We start from the raw sequence: 27,556 nt of genomic DNA, 5'->3' as shown, positions 1-27,556 counted from the left end.
AGCCACTCCCACATCAATTCACTACTAAAAGCCATGATCAATACGACTATTCTACATCAGAACAAATCAACAGTCAACAGTGACAGTAGTGCGTAATACAAGAATGGAAAGTGGGTGCAGGAGTGATCCAGAACCACGAAGATGGAAAAATAAAGATAGTGGAGAGCAAGGTTGGTGTCCATTCTTGCTATTCTCTAGTCTAAACATCTTACAATAAGTAAGTAAAGCTCAAGTGCTCATAGAGCATAACAAATGCAAATATGTAACTTAATAAAAACAGAATGTATGGAAGTTATGTATTTGAGAATGGTAGAGATTTCATTAAAGAAGTGGTGAAATGAAGTGAAGTGAAGTGAAGTGAAGTGAAGTGACGAAGTGAAGTGAAGTGAAGTGAAGCCTTCCATTTTATTTAATATTTGAATTAATTTTTAGACAACTAACAAATGATGTGGTCATTTTGATAACAGAACAAAAGTCTTCCAGTTGCTCAGAACCTGAAAACAAGAAAACAGGATCCCGAAAAATGTTCCCCTGTCCTCAGTGTGGAAAGAGCTTTACACAAAAAGGAAACCTTAGGATTCACTTTAGGATTCACTCTGGAGAGAAGCCTTTTGAATGTCATCTGTGTGACAAGAGTTTCGCAGATCCAAGAAATCTGAGAGATCACCGGCTCTCTCACTCTGGAGAAAGAGTGTTCGACTGTGATCAGTGCGGCAAAAAATTTATGTTTGCTGCACACCTGAAGAGACACCTGAGAATCCATACAAATGACAAACCATACTTGTGCTCCATTTGTGGACAGAGTTACTCACGCATGGACCATTTTAAAGAGCACCAGAAATTGCATGCCAATGTGCGAGCACATGTGTGCTCTGAGTGTGGGAGTTCCTTTAATTTAGCCAGCCACTTGAAAGACCACCAAAAACTTCACACTGGAGACAAACCTTACAAGTGTTCACACTGCGGAAAGAGTTTCTCGCAGTCAGGATCCATGAAAAAACATGAGAGGATTCATACAGGAGTGAAGCCATACATTTGCTCTTCCTGCGGGGGAAACTTCTCTCAGTCAAGTGCCCTGCTGAATCATATAAAAAAACATTGCCCAAAGTTGTCAAAGTGAGGAAAAAAAATTATAAGAGCAGTTTCATCAAAGTGGATCATACAATAACTGTAGTGATAAAGTTTGTGCATTTGTTTTTTTTTTACTAGAACTCACTCGTTCAGTATTATTGACATGAACAATCGTGTTAATCTTTATATCACTGTTAAATAAAACACTATCCTGATCTGTTCATATTTTACAATTTTGTTTGTTCTTCCAATAAAAATGTTAATTATCTATGTTGAGGTAGGATAGGCCTTAAGTTTAGGATTTTAGGAGGGTGAAAATGTTCTCCTGGAACACATATTATAGATCACTGTCCACAAAATGTATGATTAGTGACTGAATTCACATGAGCAGATCAATGTAAAACTGCTGTTACAATAAAAAATATGCTCTTTCTTTATGTAGTAGTATAGTGTCCATAAACAAAACAATAATAGATAATAGACTTAATATTTTCCCCAAAACACCATAGTAAAAAAGCAACAACAACAACAAAAAAAAACCTTGTATTGAAATGGAATAACAATGAATGATTTAACATTCAAAATGCAACTAGGCTATGTGCAGTGACTATTCAAATAACTTAAAAAACATCTTTATTATTTAGTTTATGCAACCCGAAGCAGCAGCAGATGCCATTAACTCATATCAATGATGAGAATGAATCACGTGGACCACAGGACAGACTTGGCGTTGGCGTCGCACAGAAACAATTAAAACCTAGAGAAGAGAAGAGAGTCTTAGTTTGAAGCCCATTTCATTTATGATACAACAGAGACCAAATGTGCCGCATAATTCTGAATTCATATGTTTAACCCTTATCGCGGAGATAAAATTGTTATTTTATTTAATATAAGTCATTAGACCAGTTACCGCCTCGTAATTTAGAATATAATTTAAATATTTGTATACAAAGTTTGTAGGTTTAAATAATTTTTTTGTTTTTCATTTTTATTTGTTTTACATTTTTTATATTTATTAAAAGCAAATATATCGATACTATAAAGCATTTAAGTTCATTTATGTGATTTTGAGGATAAATGTACTACATCTAGTCTCAACTGCAAAAACCGCATTCCGGGCTGTAGTGCGCCCTCTTTTGGCGAGCTCCAGTACGACGCTTCAACAGTCACGAGGCTTCTTCCAGGTTGTTGCTGATTTCACCAAGTACACTGGTGGGCGCTGTTTTAAGAACATTATCCAGCTGCGCTGCCGCTGCCGTCATACTCTCAGCTTTTTATGTAACGTAATCCCACCAAGTATTGATGTTTTCAGTCTGTTTTGATCAAGAAAGAAGCTTCTGAAACGACGGACAGTGTCTCGGTATGTTGCTGTATGTAGTTTGATGTCCAGCCAGTTACTGGTGTAGCAAAGTTAGCTAACGTTAGCCAGTCAGAATAGGGACGTCAGCTGTATTTCTCTTTTTCCTTTTAATTCACTACTTTTTTTGATAATATTACCGTATTTTAATGAAGTATAGTAAACCAGGTGATGTTTAGAGTACAAATAGCGAAAGCAAACTATAAAACATACAATACTTCAGGAACTTAAAAGTTGCTGCGTTAGCCTTCAGTGTTTATTCTAACTTGTTTGTTTATGACGGATAATTTTGCTTTGAAAACTGCTGTCCAAATGATGAGTTTTTCTTCTGTTTTATTATTTTTTTTTTTTAAGTTTGTACGGAATATACCAATAACAATTACAGAAGTCTCTTAAATACAAATGCTTTGTGTTTCCCACTCAGTGCTTGTGTTTGTTTTTGGATTAGATGGAGGGAGATGATGGCGACTTCCCCCCTGAGTCATCAGAGCACTCTCATTCCCAGCGAGGAAGTGTGGCTTCCTCAGTCACCAGAGGTCAGTTCTCTGTTCCTCTCTGGATCTGATGTCTGATGATGAGGTCGTGCTCTGATCATTGACCTCAAATGATCATTCGTCCCTCTTGTGTTTCTCCAGCTCAGGATTTGTTGGTGTACTTGGCGAGCGACAGTGCAGTGCACTTGACTTTGGAGGGTCTCGGCTGTATGAATGCGCAGGAGCTCGGCCGCAATGTCCGAGAAGCCCTCAACATTCCCAACTCTGCCGTCGATGTGTTCGCTTTCTGGTTCTGCTCTCCTCTGCTTGGTAATGTTTGCTCTTTTGTGCTCTGGTCAGATGTCAGACTGATGCAGAATTTATGATCTTTTTGTAATTAGGTTATGAAGAAGGGTAAGCACAATGTTGGCATTTACAATCTCTGTGGCTGATTTGCAAGTGAAGTGTTGGGAGGGTACATCAGGAAATCCTCAGGGCGTCAATGCCACCCACTGGAATTTGTGGATTATTTGATGTGTTTTTAAACAAGGGCAGCTTTTTACTTATTACTTTCTGGAATGCACTACATGGCTTTTATAATCAGTACAGATTTTTTAAACATTAGGCATCATATACTTGCCAACTCTGTAATAGCTTCAAGGAAAAATTGGGCATACAGTCTTATTGATTAACAGAGGAAATCCACCTTAACGTTTTATCATTATATTTTTTATGGAGTCCTTATTGTTTCCAACCTTTAGCCTCATTTTGTTGTGATATGTTTGAACAGACCTGCAGTTGAAGCCGAAACATTTGCCCTACAAGCTGTGTCGTCAGTGGCAGGACCTGTTGTACCGCTTTACTGAGGCCCCCGCCGAAGACATTTCTCAAGGTATGCTTGTGTGTTTAGTTTTGTACATTTCCCTTCACTTGAAAGTTTAGGTGTTTATCAATAACAAAACATTTTGTATTTTTCAGATGAGCCAAGTCTTGTGTTCAAAAGAAATGTTTTTTATTCCAAGTCAAAAGAACTTCAGGTATTGAAAGATTTTTTTTTGGATGAATATCCTCTTATTTACTCACCTTCATGTATTTCCAAATTTCTGTATGACTTCATATCTTTTTTGAAGTCAGCGGGGTCCAACACAGTCAACTGCACAACAACAGAAGATATTTTAAATAATTTTTCAGTGTCTTTTTTACATATAATTCAAGTTAATAGGGTCCAGTATCGTGACCTTCATTATATGGAAGGAAAATATCTTTTTTTTAATTAAAGTAAGTCATACAGGTTTGCAACAACATGAGGATGAGCATAAGAAGAAACATTTAGGTGATCTATCCCTTTAAGCCCAGTGCACACTTTGCGTTTTTTCTTTGTCTACTAAGAGGTTTGCTTGTCAGATTATGCAATATGACCCCAAAGAGATCTTGCACAAAAGCCAAGGCACATGTACACTGTCAAATGCCGTGCATGTCAGACTGTGCAAAACTGTACTGTACATCTTATATATACATCATCTTTAATGAGTGAGGATTTGTGTCTGGAGTTATTAGGCTGGCCAGTGGAGGTCATTGACTGCTTATTCTTCAGAATGATCATTACATAAAACATCCCAAAGAGATTTGTTACACATCAGTCATGTAGACAAGCAAAAGCTTTTACAATTCCTGACGTTTACCTCAGGGGTAAAGTGTGCACCAGGCTTTACTATAAACTGCCATTACCCTATGAGACTGGTTTTCAAGAATTTTGACTTGAAGAAACATGTAGGCTAAGATATCTTGGATATCATCCAATTTATATTATCATGATATATTAAATTGATTCATTTTAAATTTCCTTTTGTGATTCTGTGATGTGAATTTATGTGGTGTAACATCTTTATTTTGTAATGTCAGATTGAAGATGAAGGAGTGTTGAGGCTACTATATGACGAGGCCAAGGTGAACATCTTGGAGGGTCGTTACCCCTGTGACCCTGAACACTGGCTGATATTGGGAGCTTTGTCCTGTGCCATTGAGCTGGGGACTGGGCTTGATGACCAGGCCCTAACAGCGGCAATCAGGTGACCTTCTCTGCTCCTACATCAGTGATCAAATGGTTAATATAAAGTTAAGATTTCACTTCCCTTTTTGTCAATTTTTTTATTATTATTTTCAATGTTTGGTTACACTTTATTTTGAGGGATTGACACAAATAAGTTCAGAGTAATGTTATTTAACAACATTTAGAATTAGGGTTTGGTTCAGGGTTATCTGCTTTAATTGCATTTACTAGATGCTTTTATTTAAAGCAACTTACAAAGTGGAACAAAACCTTAAAAATCTAATTATTAGCTTTTCATCAGCTTCCCAGTTTAGAAATCCTGTCCTAGAACTAATTAGTTGACTTTTACAATGTAATTTGTTATTGGCTAATTTGCTGTAAATTAATTTCAGTTTCTACCTGTAATATTATTCCAGAGAGAAGAAGCTGTCCTCATTCCTCCCGGCCCACGCTGCATTAGGAGGAGGAGGTTTTCTGTCCACACTGAGGGGGAGAGGAGGGAGGAATGCAGAGATGGAGCACAATCTTATAAAGGAGTATCGTTCAGTTTGCTCCTCTGCTGCCACTGGCTCCCATCAGGAGCCCATCGCTCTGCTGCACCAGTACCTCAGGAGCTGCCACACTCTGCCTTACTATGGGTACGATTACTGAAGTGGACGGTTGTTTAAATATGAAGTATCTGGGTCTTACATGTGTGTATTTTTGCAGATGTGCTTTCTTCATGGGTGAGATAGACAAGCCAGCACAGGGCCTCCTTCACAGAGGTGGCCGTAAGGCTGTGAGTGTAGGCATCAGTCTGGAAGGAGTATATGTTATGGATGTGAAAGAGAAGCATGTCCTTCTGGGTCTTAAGTTTAGTGAGCTTTCCTGGGATCACAGCTACCCTGAGACAGAGGGGGACTCGCATATCCTCTGGCTGGAGTTTGATGGAGAGGAGGCTGGCATGCCTGTCAATAAATTATTAAAGATTTATTCAAAACAGGTGAGCACACAATGACTTATGTTGTTATGTCTGACAGTGGAAGCAAGCATATATTTAAAATGTATCATAGCCAAAAAATATTCTAATGAAATAAAATGATAAATATTAATATTATCAAATTAATAATTTTTCATAAATGTATTATATTATAACATTATATTTTCATTTAAGGATACATTAAATTTGTCAAAAGTGACCTAAAAATATTTATAATGTAACAAAAGTTTCAAATAAATGCTGTTCATCTTTTTATTTATCAAGGAATGCTAAAAAAAAATGTATCATAGTTTCAACAAAAAATATTAAGCTGAACAACTGTTTTCAACTTAAGATATTTTTCTTGAGAAATGCTTAGTAATAAGAAATGTTTCTTGAGGACAGTGTTAATTTCGTTGACGAAGACTATGACGAAAAATATTCGTCAGCTAACCTTTTTCACGGACGAAAACTAAATAAAAAGTCAGATATGATGACGAAAAACGTGACGAAATATAACTGACACTTTAGTCAACGAATAAAAATGAGACGAAAATATATGGGAGCGACGAATGGAGAAGAGATCCAATCAGAGCGAATCTTTGAGGGTAGGTTGATCTATGCAGAAGCAGCCGAGCCATTTTAAAAAGCTGCGGCAAATGCAATCGCAACAGCTAAACAAACGCAGCAGCAGTTACACAGAAAAGAGAACAACGATGAGTTTGCAGAAATTCGCACATTTTCGAGGACGTTTTCATAACAGTTTAGTTGTTTACACAGGGAACTACACTGCAACCTTTTGAAATGCCATTGCGACCCAAATTTTTATGGGGTCGTAAATGTATCACTGATTATTTTTGTACCTACTTATGTGTAATGCTATGTTTTAATATGAGCATTTATTAAAACAGAAATGTGTATTTTAAGAATACGTTTTATAACGTGCTCCGAGCATTCAACACATCAAGTTGGCTTCAGCCCCGCGATGCGGGTAAGTTGAACTGAGCAGAGCAGCTGGTTACTCGCGCAACACTGAACCGAGCTCTCCTTCAGGACGTTTGCGTCCTCCTGCACCTGAACGAACAAATACAAATCGCATTTTAAATAAACATTAGAAAAAGAGTGAAAAGTGAAAGAGCTCAATTCAGCAGCGCGGTGTTCTGGTGTTCAGGGAGCAAGCAGAGACGCATCTCAAAGTCTTCTTGCTTTTGTACCGACAACAAATACATACTAAATATGTCGAAATACCCGTCTTGGAAAGTGTGTTCGAAAAAGTCTGTAGTTATGTCTTCAGTGAAAGTAAAGAGTTGGAAAGAAATCGGTTGCGTATCTTTATAATGGATGCATTTGTCTCTTAAAGTGACCGCGCCTAATTTACTAGATCTGCTGTCAGTGTCTTTAATGTATGAAAATGAAAGTAAATCACTCACTGCTCTTGATTGAATTACTTTGTAGTTTTGACAAGAATTTATCCGAAGTCAATCCAAAAATCAGATAAAATAGATTATATTGTTTTACTAGTGACTAAAAAATTAAATTAAATAAAATTATTAGGGACCTGAGCATGTTTTGCTTAAGTGTTTCTTTCTTTAATTGCTAATGCAACCTTTTCACACCACAGACTGAACCAAATTAAGCATTGCATCCGACATTATCAAGATAAATTTGTTGTTCTGACACAGTTTAACCCTGAGTTATTGTCATATTTTATTACCAATTTCTAAACTACAGCAAATAAACTGTGATATTGTAAGAAACGTTGAAGGTGTCTGAATACATTTTGGTTTGATTGTGTATTTTATTTTACAGTGATGACTATGCAGTGCTATTTTAAATGAACAAAAACAAACTTAAAAAAATGTAAACTTTGTAAATAGCACAAATAAAGAAATAGAATGAACCTATAATACAAATATAATATAGGTGGTTGTCTATTTCAATAATACTGTACTTCATCTTGAAAGAATGTCATATGCATTGCATATCATTCAGGATGAATGCATATCTTTTTCAGAGAGCATGTATATTTTTCATTGAGAGCAGGCCTTATGTTTATTTTATAAATACCATTCCATAACAGACTGATGGAAACATTTAGTCAAGTCAACTAAGTTGACTTTGTTCTACTAAAAAAAAAACTAGACTAAGACTAAAAGACTTAAGACTAGACTAAGACTAAAACTCTTATGATATTTAGTCGACTAAAACTAGACTAAGACTAAAACATTTCAGATGACTAAAATGTGACTAAAACTAAATGGTGTGTTATTCAAAAGACTAAGACTAAATCCGAATTTGCTGTCAAAATTAACACTGCTTGAGGAGCAAATTAACATATTAAAATAATATCTGAAAGATCATGTGAAACTAAAGAATGGAGTCATGAAGCTGATTCAGCTTTGCCATCACAGGAATAAACAAATTACATTACATATTCATAACAGTACACTTTTTGTCCTCTAGGCCGAGCTAATGAGTGGTCTTATTGAGTTTTGCGTGGAGTTGCGCTCTGTTGGCGAGTCCGCAGCAACAGGTACTGACGGTGAAGTCACACCTTCTCAAGAACCTTCGGGTCGGGAAACCAATGAGAAAACCAGAGAGCGACGGCAGGGGAAACTGCGCAGACAGAACAGCGTAGTCTGTAGCCGAGTCCATTCACTCAACACCATCAGCTATGTTGATGATGGTAAGAGACTAAAATTGCATTGGTGCGATGGATGCACTTGGTATTCAGTTGTTTAATTATTATTTAATTTACCTGCATTGTTTCAGGCAAAGAGATTAAACGTCTGAAGCCCAAAAGAGCTGCTTCTTTCTTCACGCGACAGGCCCAGCCTCCCACTTACTCGGCTGTTCAGGTGACTGAAAGTTTGGAGCAAGGGTGACCCCCGGCTTCAACACCGCCCTCTTCTGCCTGGTGACCAAAACAACATCTGTTTATTTAGATCCTCAGAGAGACTGCAAAACCATCTGAATGGACAGATCGGACCAAGATCACAGACTGAAGAGCTAAGCCAGTATTTATAGATAATTTGTGCATTATGTCATAGGTCTAAGCTTTCTATTTTGGCTGTTAAATGAATGTGAAATTTGCTTCAATTATGCTGTTCTGTTAAACTACGGTAACAAATATATTTTGGTGCAAATGCAGGACTATGAGACACGATCCGAAAGCTCTGTTTAGGTCACTCTTCTGAATGTAGATTCTACTATGCAACCATCAAACCAAACTACATCCCAGTGGCTGTAAATCAAGAGTACAGTAGTACAACAATGTAATCCATGCCACTAATACTGCTCAAACTAGACCTGCTGCACCAAAGCAAACAGTCAATGCCTCTAGCATAGGACAACTGCTCCTATACACAAAACCAGGGCTGCAGTCTGTGGAAAAGCATTGCAAAGACAGCATAGACTGAGATTATGACATTCTACTTGTGTACTGAATGTGTGCATTGTTTTTGTGCTCTGTTTAGTACAGGGCTCATTTGCATATAGCGACTTCTGCTTTATAACAAGATGGTTGTTCAAATTAATTTAATTTTTTTTTGTTCTGTTGAGACCAAACATAAATCATGACTCTACACATGAGTGCTGTTAATTATAGTAGTGGTCCCACTACCTTGTTTCTCTGGAGAATCATGTCTTTCTGATTGTGTGCATGGAATGCACTGCTGAAAACAATCCAGGTCATATGTGATCATAATCTGCATTTGTAAAGCAGAGAGAACTTTAATACATCAAAGGTGCTTGGGGATCAGTTGGTGATGATGTGTCTGCTGTTTCTATTTCTATCTAGTGAACGTATGAAACCCTAAGCATTGTACGGTATATCCAGCCTTTTAGAGATGGAATGTACATAACTATATAAAATGCATATGATTTTTTTTTTTTAACAATAGTTGTAGCAGCACGGAGGCCTACATTATTTGTTTGTCTAAGACAGTTACAAAAAAAATTCAAAGGAAGTTGTTCAATTTGGTAACAGCCAGCATTATGCTAATTGTCAGCTGTTTTTGTTTATTCGATCATAACCTCTGATGCTTAATGTCCAGTTATGTCCCTGTGGCATCATTACAACCAATTTGAGACTTTTACTGATTGTCTGAATTTAGAAGAAATACTAAATGAATGAATTTGTTTTTAAGCAAGTGATTTAATTGTTCTTAAACATTCAAGTACCTATCAAATCTTAATGTCAAGCCCTACAGGTTACCAAACACACTTCTGTATTTATCAATGCATTACATCTGTAGTCTTAAATTGATTTTATGGTGTGCATGTTTCTGTGAATGTTTCTATATCTGCTTTCTCTGTCACATTTAATGTTGCAAATCGATCATTACACCCACTGCATTTCTTTTTATGCAAAACACTCATCGTCAAGATGTTAATCCTAAAATGCATGTTTCCAGATTTTCTGTACTGTTGTCTTCTATTACTTTTTTTTTTTTATTCTAAAGCTAATCCAATATATATATATTTCAGTCTGAACATCTGTCAACCACATGTGTACCTACTAACTGTGCTGTAGATAGTCACATCTTTGTATCGAAATATTGAATCTGTCAATACTAATTTAAAGTGCCTTTTTTACATTCACATTAAATCTGTTGCTATAGTTTTGCTGTCATATGTCCCTTGAAATTATATCTCCACTGTCTGTTGTTTGTGAGGTTTTATACACAAATTTCACTACCAAAATTGTGTGACTGTATAAATTAACTGAAACCATTTATATGCATTTTTAATCCCGCTTTGTACTAACTTCTGGCATACCTATCAGTAAATCATTTTCTGTATAATGGATTTTTTATTGATGATTTATTTAAACGAACTATGCTTGCAATAAGGTCTTTGATGTGTTTAACAGAATTACATCATGAGAAGAAAAAGAAGGCATGAAATAAATGTAACAAACTAAATATTGTCTATATTTTCATGTGTGGAAGTAGTAACAAGCGTGCAGTTGTTGTTGTTTTAAGCATTTAACGTTTATTTTATTCTGTCCACAATAGCTATTTTGTCCCAAGTTAAATTATTTACATGTTTGTTGTTATTATATAAAATAGTATTTTATCATTAAATACGTACAGTATAATTCGTGCCCGACTCTTATTTTGAAATACAGTCTACATTAGCGCCATTTTGGATCAGAGCAGCAGTGCAGTCCCAACAACAAACTGAGTTGGCTCTTGCGACAGTTTTGTTGACATCTGTCATTCATTCATGAAGTAAAGTCCTTCTCGCTCTGACATTAGGCTATAGTTGAACTTTAGAGGAAATGAGTTCAGATACAACCCCACCGGATTCGGACCCGAAGGGGCAGCGACGGGTTCATAATATGCTGAAGCTCTATTACGGCCTGAATGAGGAAGGAAAAGTCGCAGATCAAGCCGAGTCTCTGGATCCGTGTGATATCAACGGACTGCATTTCGACCCAGATGTTTATTTAAATAAGGTAACGTAGTGTGACGAATAGTAAGTGTTTATTGTTTATATAGGGGTAAGTTACACATTTGTTAGGCGTGTGACAAAGAATATGCTATTAGCAGTATGTTATCATGCATTTTATTCCTCAAATTATCCCCCACAGATACCCGTGTTTGACTGTGTTTTTATGCTAGAATGCTAAAAGGTGGTTTGTGTTTCAGTTGAGGAAGGAGTGTTCTCTGGGTGAGCTGATGGATCACGAGAGCTGCATGGTGAAACAGATCAGATCTCTGGACAGTGACATGCAAACCCTGGTTTATGAAAATTACAATAAGTTCATCTCAGCCACAGGTTAGTGAATAGATTTTACTATTGAAGTCACCATGCACTCATAAATGACTCTTCTTATTTTTGTGGAATATTGCAGATAAATGGTTTATCTGTGCATATAATTTTAAATTCACAAGCTTTAATCAAACCATTAACTTCATCTCCCTCTTACAATGACATCTCTTCTCTAATGAAGTGAAAAGTCGCAGCAGGAGGTCGGGAAGATTCATAGGTTTCAGTAAAGTAACTGTTGGGGGAGATCCCCACTGAATTTCACCACAGGCCTGTCGACTTGCAATCCATGTACAGCAGCAGCTGCAGTATTTCAAACACTAAAGCATCAGGACATTCTAAAACGCTTAACGTGCAAAATGTTTAAAGGGATATTACATCTCAAAAAGAAAATTTTGTGATTAATCACTTACCCCCATGTTGTTCCAAACCTGTCAAAGCTTTGTTCGTAATTCGGAACAAAATTTTAGATATTTTGGATGAAAACTGGGAGGCTCAGGGAGACTCCCAAGTAAATTACATTGTCAAGGTCCAGAAAAGTATGAAAAGCATAGTCAGAATAGTTCATCTGCCTTCAGTAGTTCAACCATAACATTATGAAGCGACGAAAACACTTTTTGTACATGAATAAAAGAAAAATACTTTTTTTACTAAACAATTCCTTTGTCAGCAGTCTCCTCTCTGTCTCCCCACATCACTCAAACTGCCTATGTGTTATCCAGGCCACAAGGATGTGCTGTTTTCTTTCTAATCAAAGCACAAATACATAGAAACATTGCATCCTTGTGGCACGGCTGACACAGATAACTTACCTGGAATCTATGGGACAGTCTCATGCCTCCCGGTTTTCATCCCAAATATTTTAAATTGTGTTCCAAAGACAAACAAAGCTCAATTTTGTGGTGGAGTATCCCTTTAATGTGTCCTAATAAACTAAGAAGGCAATATTAAAAGTTCAAATTTAGTATGCACCTACAGGCAAGCAGATGAGCCAGGAATATGAATGTGCTAAATCATTTATTGTTTTCTTTATAATAGTTTTCTGTTGCTCACATGAGATTTCAGCAGTTAGCAAACACACAATGAAAAATCAAATCAATTCCCAATGGGCAAAATCAGGTCACAGCTTTACATCGTGCAGGTTTCATAACCCTTCTCTGATTATATTCAAAGTTCATTTGTCTCTGCACAGACACTATCAGAAAAATGAAGAACGATTTCAAGAAGATGGAAGATGAAATGGACTGTTTGTCTGCGAACATGACTGCCATCACAGAGTTTAGTGCCCGCATTAGTGGGACGTTGCAGGACCAGCATGCACAGATCACTAAGCTATCAGGTATGAATGTCAGTGTGATATAAATGGATCACAGTATTAATAAATTACTAATTCATCTTACAGGCTTGAGTTGGTAATATAACAATCATTGTGACTTCAAACCACATGTCTGCTTATACATAAGCAATGCATTTTTCTTCTTCTGTGTAGGTGTTCACACTCTCCTCCGTAAGCTCCAGTTCCTGTTTGAGCTGCCAGCAAGACTCAATAAGTGTCTGGAGCTGCAGGCCTATGCCCAGGCAGTGAGCGCCCACCGGAGGGCACGCTGTGTACTGCAGCAGTATAGTCACATGCCCTCTTTCAGGGGCATCCAAGATGACTGCCATGTCATTATGGAGCAGCTCGCTCAACAGCTGCGGCAGAAATTCAGGTCCGTGCTTTCTCGGATGTCATGGGATATTTCTATTACTTTACATCGAATCTAAATCTAATCTAAACATTTGATTTTATATTTAGTTTAACTGCTAATTAAATAATTGATGTGAGTCCATAAATTCAAAACGCGCCCCATAAAATCGAATCTAACGTTCTTTATTAATTCATATTTGCTTGCAGGGATGGGGGTTCAAGTGCTAAAGACCTTTCTGAATGTGTTGAGCTTCTTCTGCAGTTAGACGAACCAGCGGAGGAGCTCTGTGACAAATTCCTCAGCCATGCCCAGTCTAGGTTGGAGGTGGATCTCCAGGGACTGGAGGCGGAGCTTAAAGACTCTGCGGTCTCTGATACTGGTAGAGGCTCGGTCCAAAAAACAAGCCCTGGATCAAATCCCGTATCTCCTTCTAGTTCCTCTGTGAATAATCCGTTCCTCTCTCCTACTGCCGGAACAGACATCCTTGAGTTCATAGATCGCGGGTGTAATGAGTTTGTCAGCAGCCTCTGTTTAGTCATTGCCTCCTATCAAGAATTGTTCATCAACCGTCCACAGGAAGGCGAGTTCGCTTCAAAGAACATCCCAGAGATGGCTAATGGCAAGCTGCATGTGTTTGTGGACACCCTGGCTGCTAGATACTTCTCTCTAGTGGAGAGGAGGATACAGGAAGAGAAGGGAGTGAGTGATAACTCTCTGTTAGTGAGAGCCCTGGATCGATTTCATCGCAGATTACAGGCCATATCCAAACTACTTCCGGGGTCGGCAGTGCCTAGCCACGGAACTGAGATTGTGGTGCGGGCAGCAAGAGAGAGAATCAAACAGTACCTGTCCGCCTTACAAACCTTCTACCATGACAGCCTTACTGATGTAAGACAGGCTTTGGCTGCACCTCGTCTAGCAGTGGGAGGGGCCAGTGCATCAGGAGGCGGGGCTTCAAGTAAAGATGACACACCTAGTCTGCCAGAACTGCTGGCGTCCTTATCAAACTTTATTCTGAATCAGCTAAAGTCTGTATTAGCGTCAGTGCATCTCTTCACAGCAAAGGACATCACATTCTCCAACAAGCCTTATTTCAAGGTACAGAATAAAGTCTATAAATGTAAGTTTTATATATAAGTACCAAGTATAGGACAATTTATTTACAGTAACCCTGGTATTCCTCACTTAGGAGTCACACTTGTGATTCTCAGCAGTTGAAACAGACCAAAGACAATAATTGGCACTTTTTTTTGTCAGTGAAATGCATGTTATATTTTGTTTCAATCATATATTTTTTTAATACTTAGTATTTTTGTATTTAGGGGTATTTCATGAAACTAGAGAATTTTCATCTATAAATTATGGACCATTTATTTGAAAATATATATTTTTAATTGAATTAAAATAATTTCAAAATTAGAACAACATTTTTAATTAATGCAGTGTTTAAAGCTGCGGTAGGGAACTTTTGATGCTCCAGCGGTTAATAAACAGAGCTGCTTGCATCTTGCGGAAGAACATCGTAGCCGGATCTACTTCCATCTGTTTAAGTCTATGAAGAATCACAAAGGAACTGATTTACTCCGCCGCGGTATCCCTGAAGCAATCTAAAATAGTCAGAATATAAACACTTATTATAGGTGCACCCTAGTGATTCAGGACAAGCTAAAAACACGGTTTGTAAAATGGATTCATGGTGTACTCGCTTATTATGTTCATTTTTCTACATTTTGAACACAAACAAAGTTACGGACCGCAGCTCTGATTGGTTGTTTTTTACCGGGAGCGATGGAGTTTCTGCAAATGGCAATAGGACCACTGGGAGGAGCCAGAGTAGCTTGGTTTTTTTCACAGATTATCTGTCTCTTATTCTACTGTCAGGACATAATGACAGGTTTAATAAATATGTAAAAAATATTTTTTTACAAAAGTTCCCTACAGCACCTTTAAGTTAAAAATGGAATGAAGGTATTTAAAAGTCCAAAGCATGGAAGGCAAGTTGGTGCCATCTGGTGGGTGCAATAAAGAAAATATAAGACATTTATAGAGAGAGAGCGTGGTGTATTACCTAAAGTATTTTCAGACTTAACTACCATTGTGTTTTACATTTGGATATATACTAACACACTTCATCTACAGCGATATCATTGACTTGATTGCAAATTAAAACAGACACTATTTCAACTGAACAGAGATGACATAACTGAATTCAATGATGAACTGCCTTTAACTATCATTTTGCATTATTGAGACACTGTTTTCCAAATGAATGTTGTTCAGTGCTTTGGCGCAATGTATTTTGTTTAAAGCACTACATAAATAAAGGTGATTGACATTATCAAAGACTGTAAAGAAATGGGAAACAAATAAATATATTTAAAATTCAAAACAGAAAAAAATTCAGGCTAAAATGACCAAAAATGTTCCCACATTTTCTCGTTTTTCTAATCCCTGTCTCATATTTTTCTCTCAGGGTGAGTTTTGCAGTCAAGGTGTGCGTGAGGGTCTGGTGGTAAGCTTTATCAAGTTCATTTGCCAGTCTTCTCGTCAGTACTGTGAGAGCACGGGTGACAGAGGAGGATCCACCCCTCCTGCTCTGCTTCTGTTGCTCTCTCGTCTCTGTCTGGACTATGAGACCTCCACCATCTCCTACATCCTCACACTCACAGATGAACAGTTTCTTGTACAGGTATTCCATATCCATTATATTTGTTCAAAAACAAACTCTAAATACATTATTCATACTGACCTTTCCTCTCTAAACAGCACCACACTCCAGTCACTCCAGTTACAGCGCTTTGTGCAGAGGCCAGAGAAGCTGCCCAGAAATTATTGAACCACTATGTGAAGGTAACTAAGAGAAAAGATTCAGCTCTTGTATTCTGGGATATGATTGCTGTTGGACAACATTTTGCTAATCAGGTTTTGTTTGGATCCAGGTTCAGGGATTAATCATCAGTCAGATGTTGAGGAAGAGCGTGGAAACAAGAGACTGGGTGAACACCATTGAACCTAGAAATGTCCGAGCTGTAATGAAGAGGGTAGTGGAAGATACCACCTCTATTGATGTACAGGTGATGGAGTGAACATTTCTTCATGTTTCATATACAAAAAAGATTCAAGATATGTAACCTACAATTTGAATCCATGCAAAAAAAGATGCATATCAACTCTTAACCATTTGTATAAGGCAGTTGTAATGTTTTTTGCCTCCTTATGTGTTAACTAGGTGGGACTGCTTTATGAGGAAGGAGTAAGGAAAGCCCACAGCAGTGACTCCAGCAAACGCACCTTCTCTGTGTACAGCAGCTCAAGACAGCAGATCCGCTACGCACCAAGCTATACTCCAAGGTGCACAATCACTTCATAAATTTTGCTGACTTTAAATGAGAATTTCTTATGACTTGCATTGGAAAATGTGATCTGCGCCAACCATTTTCCCTAAATTTGTAATCAGAATTGTTTCAGAATCTGTTGTTAGTTTTAGGGCCTCCCTGCATTTTTCAGTCTAAATATAATATATAAAATATAGTTTTAATGTTGAAAACATATGATTAATAATTAATATTCATATTATATGAATATATTATTATTAAATATTTTAAGTTTATTTTTGCAATAATATATTTATTTTTTTATTTTGATTATTATTTGTTATTATCATTATTATTACTATTATATAGTCATGTTTTCCTTCTTGTTTTCTTTAGCTGATCACATTTTTGGGTTCTGTAAAGGTATAATGGAATATACATAATAACGCAGAGGATACGGTTTATAATTGTTTATATGTTTTTGTTCCAGTGCACCAATGGACACAAACTTGCTCAGTAACATTCACAAGCTATTTTCTGAGAGGATCGATATCTTTAGCCCTGTGGAGTTCAACAAGGTAGAAAACAAAACGTTGTTAGCTAACTCTTGTTACTGTCATTAAACTAACGGACTGATGCAGATTTTAATATTTATGTTTTTTCAGACTGTATGACCAGTTTTCTGTCTTATCCTAGGTCTCTGTGCTAACTGGCATCATTAAGATAAGTCTGAAGACATTCCTTGAATGTGTTCGTCTCCGTACGTTTGGCAGATATGGACTGCAGCAAATCCAGGTGGACTGCCACTATTTGCAGATGTACCTGTGGCGGTTTGTGTCTGATGAAAACCTAGTGCACTTCCTTTTGGATGAGATTGTGGGTAGTGCTGCCCATCGTTGCCTGGACCCGTCTCCAATGGAGCAAAGTGTCATTGAGGTCATCTGTGAAAGGGGTTAGCGTGGGTGGTTTTACTTGAATAGGCAAACAAGTTTGCACATAACTGAAACTGAACTCAACTTGTGGATAATACTAGTGCTTATATTTGCAGTTATATTCCATGTAACTGATGGAGTATCAATTTCAGTTGTCAAATTAATATAAAGCTGGAGACCTCTGATTTAAACCTGTTAAAGATGGATTGAAATAAAATAAAAAAAATTAAAACCTTCATTTGATTAAAGGCTAGGATTGTGTGGATGTTGGGTGCTAAAAGCTGAAATATTGCTTTCTCTTGTCAAAGTCCTAAAATGAACACAACAAACTATGAATTGAAACGATAACCTATTTATTTCATAACTCTAATCAGTGTATATTTAAAGATGATCTGTTTATCAAAACAAATCAGCATGTTTGGTATGTGTCTTTTATGGTTTATTTCTGTATTCGTTGACTGTGAAGACTGTTCAATCTGCACAACTGGATAGTATGTATTTAATAAACGTAATGTACAAAAAAAAACTGCGGTCAAGTTTCTTGGGAAGAAAAAAATGCAACCTTGCCTCTGAATCATAGACAGTAAAAGCTCTGAATGCATTGTAATATGAAGCCAGAACAGAAGCCTTTGCCATTGGTCAGGAAAACATTAGGGGCGGGGTTTCAGGCGCTCGTCTGTGATTCTGATTGGTTCACTGGTTGTCTCTCCCCACTCTTGTGATTGCAGTAGTACGCGCTGATTGGTCAGATGCAGTAAAGGCTAACAGCGTGTTCTGAGTGCAGGCGTCACCTTCTCTCAGGCATTATCAGTGATAATGAGCGGTTTCCATACAATGTAACAGTAGGTTTGTGGGAAACAGAGGTAAGAGAAAAATACCCTATATGTATACATTAATATGTTACTAAAGTGTTATTTGGTTGATTAGATGAAGTCTGAAAAAAATCATAACGTTACAAACGCATATCATACACAGCTACTGTAATTAACAAATGCATTGTAATTTACATGTATTCTTTTAGCAGACGTATGATAGACTAATTTAAATGATAGACTATTCTTGTATACTAAAAACATATTTTGTCAACCATGCTAAGTGCTCATTTTTTTCCCAAATAGGTAAAATGAAGCCTAACAAGAAAAAAGCAAGGAATTCAGATGAAAGGGAATTTGGAGGTGCTCTTGGTGAGCTACTATTTGTTTCATGTATGCATATGTTTGTGTATGTGTAATGGTATGTAGCTACGGTGCCAAACTAGAGTTCATTTGTCCCCTTCATCTGTCCAGGTGCCACCTGCATCCCTGTGTTCCTGCCTCTGACAGTTCTGTACCTGCTGAGTGTGTGTCGGTCTCCAGCAGCCAGTGTCCTGCAGTGGCCTCCTCCTTTAACCCCCGCTGCACACTTATGGGACCCTTTGGCCGCAGTTCTGATTGGAGGTTGGCTCGCCCTGCAGAGTTTTCTCTATCTACTGCCCATAGGGAAGGTGGGATAGTGAATCAATTGTTTCTTTGAAATACAAATTAATTTCTATTTAAGAGAGTGTCAAAATGTAACTATTAATTTGTTAACAGGTTTCTGAAGGACTGGTCCTCAGAGATGGATCCAGACTGAAATATCCTATTAATGGTAATATACGATGTCTGCCTATTTGTAATGTTATACAAATAATGCTAATAATACATTTTATTGTCTTTGTGTGTTTGACAAATTAAACAGGATAGTTTTTCTTCAAAATAAATGTGATAGTCTTTCACCTCTTGTCCTTGGTTTTACCACCTATTACATACAAAGTAGAGTTCAAATTCCATTTGTCAGTAAACAATAGTTTCCCCTTATAAGCGTCAGTTCATTGAAGCTATAGCACTTTCATTATTCAAGAAAAATGTAAAGATGAAGTAAAAAAGTGTCTTAAGTGTCAATTTTTCAAAACTGAGATTTAAACATCTGAAAGCTGAATAAATAATTATTAGGATCTGACAATATTTGGCAGAGATACAACTATTTGAAAATCTGGAAACTGAGGGTGCAAAAAAATCTAAATACTGAGAAAATCACCATTTGAAGTTGTTCAAATTAATTCTTAGCAATGCATATAACTAATCAAAAATGTAGTTTTTATATATTTATGGTAGGAAATAAAAATATACCCCAGCGACTTAAAACTGGTTTTGTGGTCTATATATATATATATATATATGTCTGTGTGTGTGTGTGTGTGTATGTATGTATATTCATATTTAAATATGAATCCTCTTGAATTACCAGGATAAAATACATGCACACTACCATTCAAAATGTGGGGACTTGTAAGTTTTTTTTTTATTGTTTTTGAAGAAAGTCTCTTACTTTCACTAAGGCTGCATTTTGTTTAAAAATACAGTAAAAACAGTAATATTGTGAAATATTATTGCAATTTAAAATAACTGTTTTCTATTTCTGACACTAACCCTTTTAAACATTTTGAAAGGTAGTGTACTGTATATATATATGTGGGTTTATATTTGTAGATATGATTGTGACCAGAATTTTACAACTTTATTTCTTAGGTTTCCATGCTCTGAGCATTACTGCTGTCCTGTTGCTAGTATGTCTTTGGCTGGGAATGCCACTCGGGTATCTGTTTGAGCTGATTTTGCCTCTGGCTGTATGTGCCATTGGTGTGTCCTACCTGCTGTCTATGTACCTGTATATCCGCTCTTTCTGGGCACCTCAACATGCTTTATCACTTGGAGGAAACACAGGTGAGATTATTAGTCCTGATATTTATAAATTAGTGTGATTTTCTGATATTATCTTTCGTCTATGAGTAACATTTCCTCATTCATACAGACCTTTTTAAACTGTCACATTTTCCAGATGCTTCTACTTTCTGTCTCTTTGATGTACTTGTCAATGCAGTGACATTGTCATTTGTAGGAAATCCTCTGTATGACTTCTTCATGGGTCGAGAGCTCAACCCTCGCATTGGAGACTTTGACTTGAAATATTTCTGTGAACTAAGACCTGGTTTAATAGGCTGGGTAAGAGTCTCAAGAGATGTTTACATCCACATCTAAATATATGCATATAAATGTATCTGGTATTGTTGGTCTTCAGTGTCACCTGATCCTTCAGAAATCATTCTAATTGGCTGATTCCAAGAACAGTTTTTATTTGAAACACTGAACTATTTTTACCAGCTTTCTCTCTTTTTTCCAGGTGGTAATAAACCTGGGGATGTTAATGAAGGAAGTAGAGTTGAGAGGCTCTCCATCTCTTGCCATGCTGCTTGTCAATGGCTTCCAGCTCCTTTATGTGACGGATGCTCTGTGGAATGAAGTATGAGAAATCTAGTCTAGTCTGAAAATATATACATACATATATTTATATAGAAGTGTGCCAAACACACACAACATTATACTTTTCCATGTGTCTGCAGGAGGCTGTGCTTACTACTATGGACATTGTGCATGATGGATTTGGGTTCATGTTGGCATTTGGTGACCTGGCCTGGGTTCCCTTCACATATGGTCTTCAGGCGATGTTTCTGGTTGTGCACCCACAGTCACTTAGTACTCTCGGAGCAGCGGGGATCATTCTTCTAAATGGTAATCTACAGCCTGTTTTGCAGCAGTCTGAGTGTTTACCGTTTTCTAACTCTCCTCTTTTTCTAATCCTTCGCAGGAATTGGCTATTACATTTTCCGGAAGTCCAACTCTCAGAAAAATCAGTTCAGAAGAGACCCCACACATAAAAGTGTAGCACGTTAGTAATCACGTTACTTTTCATATGCTACCCGCTTCGAGTTTGTATTCAGTGGACATTGTTTTTGAAAAATGTATACATTGTAAATATCTAAAGTGAAGAAAAGGGAGAATTTCTTACTGAAGATTAAATTATGGCCTCCAGGTTAACATAAATGGTGAACTTTCTCGTTTTTCTTTTTCACTCTTAGACCTGGAAACTATCGCCACAGCAACAGGAAAGCGTCTGTTGGTATCAGGGTGGTGGGGGTTTGTCAGGCATCCAAATTACCTGGGGGACCTTCTCATGGCTCTGGCGTGGTCCCTACCTTGTGGTAAGTGAATTGATTTAACTGACTGTATGATATTGACAATACTGTGTCTCACTTATAATGTCATAATTATCACAGTAGCACTATTCATTCATGTGATATTGATTAACCATTTCTTATATTCTAAATATAAAAACAAGAACTCATACAAGGCCATAATTTTTTTTTTTTTAGGAATGTCACATATTTTGCCTTATTTCTATGTCATATATTTCACCATTCTGCTCATCCACCGAGAGGCCAGAGATGAGAAGCACTGCAGAGCCAAATACGGACTGGCCTGGGACACGTACTGCAGACGAGTGCCCTACAGAATAATCCCATACATTTATTAATGCAAACTGACATGATCTGAACGACCAACAGATTGATGGATATGTCGTCATCAGTGCAGAGAACTGGACACAACAAAATATACTGCATATATTGTTTTTATTTGCACCATAATATTGCATTCCAGTCATTCAAATGTTTTAAAATATGAAAAATATATTGTATTGTATTATTAAAAACATATTATTATCATCGGTGTTCAGTGCAATCTACAAGTGTGGACTATATAGCATTGAAAACATTTAAAGGCTAAAATTTCAAAAATAGACACAGATGCTTGTAATACAAATTATTTTATTTTAAATTATTACTTTTTATTTACAAATATATACAATAAAATCTCACTCAATCTCTTCTATCAATCCACCTTTACCTCTACTTTTTTCCCATCTCTTTTCCAAACATTTCTTCTCTCCCTCTAATGTCATCCTCTCCATCTCCCTTTTCTCATAGTCCGTCCACACACATCCCGCCAGACTCCTCAAAACTTTGGGATTCTCTTTCACCCACGACTGAAAAAACTCACACTTCTTTCCAGCTTGGAAATACGCCCGCCTCATCTGCTCGTCTTCCTTTGGAACAGAAGCCTTTGCTTTGCTCAAAGCTGTGCGCAGCTGGGACAAAGCTGACAGTGAATATCCAACAGCGTCCTCTCTGCTCTCTCCAGTCAGAATATGAGCCACCGCTTCCACAGCTCGAAGTGGAGCTAAAGGGTCCTCACGATCAAAGTATCCTCCTGCAGATACAGCTCTTATTCCTGCGTCAAGAGCCTCAGAGACAGAGTTGTAGACCCGTCCGGCACCCAAACCATCTGAAATGGAGAGCACTGCCTTACAGAACTCATGCAACATCTCTGAGATTTCTCCATTATAGAGACAAAGCGAGAAGGTGTATCCATAAAGAGCGTTGATCAGGTTGTACTGCACTAGAGGAGATGGGTTTGAAGATAGTGTGTGAAGAGGAGCAATTTTGGCACTTATTGGAGGGATTGAACTTCTCAGTGATTTGTCTGATTTCACTTTATTGCTACTAACTTTTTTGTCTTTTTCAACATTCATATCATGCATTTCTTCATCATTCTCAGACTCAAGTTCCTCGACTAGTGCTTTAGTATCTTTCTGATGCCGTTCCCACCAAGGGCTCCACAGGACAACCAGTCCACCAATACTACCTTCATTCACCAGTCTCTCAAATTTTTCCTTTTCCTGGGCTGATAACAACGACCAGAGTTCTTCTTCTGAAAGAGAGTCGATATCCAGGCCTGCAAACTTTTCAGCTAAATCAGCTTCCTCTTCATCACTCCCTACTTCAATATCTCTGAGTTCTGCTAGTATTTCTTGCACCTCGTGACTTTTTTCATCCCCACTAGATTGAATCTCTGCTAACTGAGAAAGCAGCTCCAAAGCATGAGTGTCTTTTTCGGTCACACTAGTTTCATCATCTCCCAAGTTCCTTAACAAATTCTCTATCCCTCCCTCGCTTTCTGCACTCTGTCTGAGCCGGAGCAGAATTTCCTGCATCTTGCTTTTCCCCTCCTCATCTGAGACACCTTGGGATTTCAGCTCCTGCAGCACAGACTCTTTGTAAAACTCCTCTGAGCATGAAGAGTGATTCTGGCTCCTGTAACAAGCCAGGCCGCAATATGGGATGTTACACCTTGGACAAGTGTAACAGGAGGGGTTGGATAAGCAAAGCCCGCATGGTTTGATTGATGATGCAGTAGTTCCACCCTCTGTTCCATTAGCAGGTGTCAGGAGAGGTTCATTAGTCCCTCTTATGGGAAGTGCAATCCCATCTTTGGTGGTAACTGATTCAGAATCTATTTCAGGCCAGTCGCTTAAGTATTCTTCCTCCTTTGCTGAACTATCAGTGAGTAATGAACGAACACACGCAGGGATCTTACGTCTAACAACGGGATCCATGAGCAGCTAATATACCGAGGACTGAATTAGTATAAAATTTCAGATCTGCAATTAAAAAAAACAGTTAATACAGTCTAATGTTAATACAATTCTAAATATTCACAAAAACATAGCAGATTTTAAATAAATTCTTACCTGAAAAAGAGTTTATGTGCGCGGACTTTATTTTCACACATGTAACAATATATAAAAATTAACTGATATTTTCATTAGCTTGTGTTTTCCATAGACAGTAAAAGAAATGGACACAGCGACCCCATTGGATTCAACTGAGAAAAATAAAGTCAATAAGAAGCACGCACTTTTCTAATATGCTTTCATACCGAAGCGTCACGTTAGAATGACGTTGGTCGTCGCAACATGATGACGTATTCGTGCCCTTGCTCTTCAAGCGTCAAGACTACGCAATATTTGCGCATGATAGATGGATAGATAGATAGATAGATAGATAGATAGATAGATAGATAGATAGATAGATAGATAGATAGATAGATTCAAATAAGTCTCACTTACAAAGGCTTTGTTGCTAAGAACGTATTTATTTAATTGAGTGCAACAGATACGGTCTCAATCCCTATGTCTTGGCTACTAGATTCAAGTCCCGCCCCCTCTTACTCTCTGAAAGGTTGTCAATCAACATATGTAAATTTCTAATCTCTGTGACAGCAAGAACTATCATGAGACCAGGTATTTTGAGTTTTCAAGACTGTTCTCTCACTTCTTTGAGAAAATGTACCTTTTGCTTCCACTGATCATTCTATGGTAAATTAAAATAGAGTTTTATTTATTTATTTACTTACATTTTGACCAAATTTCACAATCAAAAAATTGTTTTTGTTAACGGAAGTAATGCTGTACATAGACAGTATTAGGAACTCTTTGGCACGTTTTATTTTTGTAGCACTTGTTCTCTTTCTTTTTTTTTTTTTTTTACTGTTTTATTACCATATGCATAACTGTGTGATGTTTGCATTTAAACAAAAGTGCATGCATAATTAGATGCACAGATTTATATTAAGCCTTTTTTAAAAGACACAATTATTACAAATAGGATTTAGTGAACACCTTACATTTATTTGTTTCAATCCTAAGAAATAACAATAATACAATAACAAAACAGTGGTTACACTAATGATAATGATAATTTACAGTTTGTCCACTTTATGGAGGAGAGAACATTCTTATTCATTTCCTCTCAGCCTTTGTATTGCAGTTCAGTTCAGTTCATTGGCTGTGCCCACATCAGAATTTAAAAGCCCTTCTTCAGTAGCCACTCCTTCAGCTCTTTATCAAACTGCCCTTTAATTCTGATGGTCCCAGTTACTTCATTGACCTGTGTTGGAGGCTCTTTGCCTGTAAGCCCCCGCAGGAATTCCTTAACATCCTTATTCAGGGCCTGGAAATAATTGACAAAATGCAATTAGCATCTAATCAAAAGTGCAATAAGCAGTAAGTACAGACTATACAAGATCTACAAAATGTTAATAAAAGAATTGGACTAATATATTACACTGTGCTTCTAAAAAGATCTGTTCATTACACTGACCCATATTTCTCCCTCAACCTTTCTGAGCAGAGTGCTGTGCTGATTCCCATGCTTGATGTCTGAATATACAGGCACATTGTGCATTCGGGAGCGACGGATCATGTAAGGCAGTGAAGGTGGTGAAGCTATTATAATTAAGAACAAAAACAGAACTCCATGAATAAGAATCTCACAAAATGCTTTCCCAACTTCACAGATTTAACATCAAGCTAAACATCCTTCTTTATAGCGAAGACATCAATAGTATAATACACATTCCCATGTAAGGTAAAAACAAAAGTGTGTTTACCTGATGCTGGGATCCATCCTGACGGTGCAGGACCATCATGTTCAGGTGGAGTTGGGATTCGTGAAGGAGGAATAAGTCTCTCCACAAACCTGAACTCCTCTCTGGATTCAATGAAGCCCCGTGATCCTTCAGCAGGGTTGCTTTCTGTCTAAAATTAAACAAAACCGAATGTCAAACAAGAATGACTGTTTGTTGCTTGTAACATGTCAAGAACAAATCATCCAATGCAAATGTGACAGCTGATGCACCCTGGATAAATTACACGGTAAAACGGGTTGTAATACTAACTCTTAAGCAAGCTCCAGTACTCAGTGAACGTGTGGCTGGATTAGAAGCTCTGTAAACAGCTCTCGCAACACGGCAGACTGTCAGAGACATGCTTCTGATGGAGGCAGACATTTCTCTTCCCTTGGAGAAACGGGAAGGACAGCGGGATGTGACGTCATGGGGTTGAATGGAAAAACTTTACGGACAAAACGAAGGGAAATGCAGAATAATTACTTATTGAAATAATAATTTCAGAATAAAACTTTATATTTATAAAATGTTATTTGGACTTTTTTGACTATGTATTAAGAAATTGATACGTAATATTACAATAAAAAAAATGCTGTCCATAGGACTTTTATGTGGCTTTAATAAAGTGAGCATGCGCACTGCGCAGGCCTTTAGGTTTTTAGATTTGATGTCGACGTCGTGTGTTTGGCGTTCATAATTATTAACAGCGATAAAGGTAAGTGCTTTTAATAAACATATTGTCTATATTGCGCGGTTTGTATTGATTTAGTCAAACTGATTACATATTTTAATTCTCCGTTTTTATGAAGACCGAACATAATGCAGCTGTTCGTTCGTGGCCAGACTTTGCACCCTGTTCATCTGAATGGCTCAGAGACTGTTGCCCATATCAAGGTTTGTTTTTTGTTTGTTATTCTGATAGCCCGCATCTTTATTTATAGTTAATTTAGAATCTTGAATGCGAAAACTAAAGAATTTAAATTGTTAATAACTACTTGTTTTTCAGGCTCAGGTCGAAGCCTTGGAGGGTCTGGCCTGTGATGAGCAGGTGATTTCTTTCTGTGGCGTTCCTCTGGAGGATGAGACACTGATTTGTCAGTCTGGGATTGAGGAGTTCAACACTCTTGAGGTCTCATCGAGACTGTTAGGAGGTAAAGATCAACTTTAATGCATTCTACCTGTGACTATTTATCACGCCACTGTTGTAGAAGATGGAGTGTCTGATGAATTACATTTGTTGTAAACTTCTTTTGTGCTGAAAATAGAAGCAACTATAAATATTTATATTTGAGTAACTGGCTACCTTATGCATTATCTTAGTTTGGATGTTTTCATAAACATAACCTTTGGTTTCCACCCAAAGGCAAAGTCCACGGTTCCCTGGCAAGAGCAGGCAAAGTCAGAGGACAAACTCCCAAGGTGAGATGCGTGTCAACGATGTTCATATCACATAATATTTTTAAAAAAAATCATGATTTTGGGCATGCACTGGTTTACTGATATTGATCATTTCAGGTGGACAAGCAAGAGAAGAAAAAGAAAAAGACTGGCAGGGCAAAGAGAAGAATTCAGTACAATCGGCGCTTTGTAAATGTTGTCCCTACGTTTGGCAAAAAGAAAGGGCCAAATGCCAACTCATAATTTGCTTTTCAAAATGACTGTCAATATTCACTGCATTCTTTGGCTGACCAGTAGGACATTGCTGATGGGGGACACTGAATCACTTGGGTGAAAAAAAGAGGTTTTGTAAGTTGCAAATAAAAACATTTAATGAAA

General features: G+C 37.4%; 7 protein-coding genes across 7 annotated transcripts; 5 read left to right on the top strand and 2 right to left on the bottom strand.

Annotated features, from left to right (window-relative positions):
* Positions 1–49: 49 nt before the first annotated feature.
* Positions 50–1,339, top strand: LOC128021696 (gastrula zinc finger protein XlCGF7.1). The gene is made up of 2 exons (XM_052608998.1): positions 50–170; positions 468–1,339. Exons 1-2 carry the CDS (start codon positions 104–106, stop codon positions 1,118–1,120), a joined length of 720 nt encoding a protein of 239 aa, XP_052464958.1. The 5' UTR covers positions 50–103; the 3' UTR covers positions 1,121–1,339.
* A 924-nt stretch (positions 1,340–2,263) lies between these two features.
* LOC128021156 (FERM domain-containing protein 8) lies at positions 2,264–10,834 on the top strand. The gene is made up of 10 exons (XM_052608151.1): positions 2,264–2,431; positions 2,877–2,964; positions 3,064–3,231; positions 3,692–3,793; positions 3,880–3,938; positions 4,804–4,970; positions 5,368–5,589; positions 5,660–5,933; positions 8,373–8,595; positions 8,682–10,834. Exons 2-10 carry the CDS (start codon positions 2,877–2,879, stop codon positions 8,792–8,794), a joined length of 1,416 nt encoding a protein of 471 aa, XP_052464111.1. The 5' UTR covers positions 2,264–2,431; the 3' UTR covers positions 8,795–10,834.
* Positions 10,835–11,048: 214 nt separating this feature from the next.
* LOC128021154 (vacuolar protein sorting-associated protein 51 homolog) lies at positions 11,049–18,144 on the top strand. The gene is made up of 11 exons (XM_052608148.1): positions 11,049–11,370; positions 11,564–11,693; positions 12,877–13,023; positions 13,174–13,393; positions 13,579–14,470; positions 15,846–16,061; positions 16,139–16,222; positions 16,312–16,446; positions 16,602–16,723; positions 17,177–17,264; positions 17,383–18,144. The coding sequence occupies exons 1-11, from the start codon at positions 11,194–11,196 to the stop codon at positions 17,641–17,643; spliced, it is 2,472 nt and encodes an 823-aa protein (XP_052464108.1). The 5' UTR covers positions 11,049–11,193; the 3' UTR covers positions 17,644–18,144.
* A 209-nt stretch (positions 18,145–18,353) lies between these two features.
* Positions 18,354–22,367, top strand: tm7sf2 (transmembrane 7 superfamily member 2). The gene is made up of 11 exons (XM_052608152.1): positions 18,354–18,481; positions 18,737–18,802; positions 18,905–19,101; positions 19,190–19,244; positions 20,165–20,359; positions 20,535–20,638; positions 20,817–20,936; positions 21,037–21,205; positions 21,282–21,362; positions 21,553–21,675; positions 21,847–22,367. Exons 2-11 carry the CDS (start codon positions 18,742–18,744, stop codon positions 22,005–22,007), a joined length of 1,266 nt encoding a protein of 421 aa, XP_052464112.1. The 5' UTR covers positions 18,354–18,481; positions 18,737–18,741; the 3' UTR covers positions 22,008–22,367.
* LOC128021155 (zinc finger HIT domain-containing protein 2) lies at positions 22,283–24,281 on the bottom strand. Its single transcript, XM_052608149.1, has 2 exons — positions 24,063–24,281; positions 22,283–23,972 (listed from the first exon to the last, which is right to left on the bottom strand). The coding sequence occupies exon 2, from the start codon at positions 23,925–23,927 to the stop codon at positions 22,347–22,349; it is 1,581 nt and encodes a 526-aa protein (XP_052464109.1). The 5' UTR covers positions 23,928–23,972; positions 24,063–24,281; the 3' UTR covers positions 22,283–22,346.
* A 699-nt stretch (positions 24,282–24,980) lies between these two features.
* LOC128021152 (39S ribosomal protein L49, mitochondrial) lies at positions 24,981–26,218 on the bottom strand. Its single transcript, XM_052608146.1, has 4 exons — positions 26,051–26,218; positions 25,763–25,910; positions 25,474–25,598; positions 24,981–25,323 (listed from the first exon to the last, which is right to left on the bottom strand). The coding sequence occupies exons 1-4, from the start codon at positions 26,159–26,161 to the stop codon at positions 25,177–25,179; spliced, it is 531 nt and encodes a 176-aa protein (XP_052464106.1). The 5' UTR covers positions 26,162–26,218; the 3' UTR covers positions 24,981–25,176.
* A 178-nt stretch (positions 26,219–26,396) lies between these two features.
* On the top strand, positions 26,397–27,556 carry LOC128021153 (FAU ubiquitin-like and ribosomal protein S30). Its single transcript, XM_052608147.1, has 5 exons — positions 26,397–26,495; positions 26,590–26,674; positions 26,787–26,931; positions 27,144–27,199; positions 27,296–27,556. The coding sequence occupies exons 2-5, from the start codon at positions 26,600–26,602 to the stop codon at positions 27,419–27,421; spliced, it is 402 nt and encodes a 133-aa protein (XP_052464107.1). The 5' UTR covers positions 26,397–26,495; positions 26,590–26,599; the 3' UTR covers positions 27,422–27,556.

Source organism: Carassius gibelio, chromosome A10 (assembly GCF_023724105.1).
Source record: "Carassius gibelio isolate Cgi1373 ecotype wild population from Czech Republic chromosome A10, carGib1.2-hapl.c, whole genome shotgun sequence".
Classification (NCBI taxonomy): Eukaryota; Metazoa; Chordata; class Actinopteri; order Cypriniformes; family Cyprinidae; genus Carassius; species Carassius gibelio.
The sequence above is the reverse complement of the archived record's forward strand: the minus strand, read 5'-3'. Positions and strand labels throughout refer to the sequence as shown.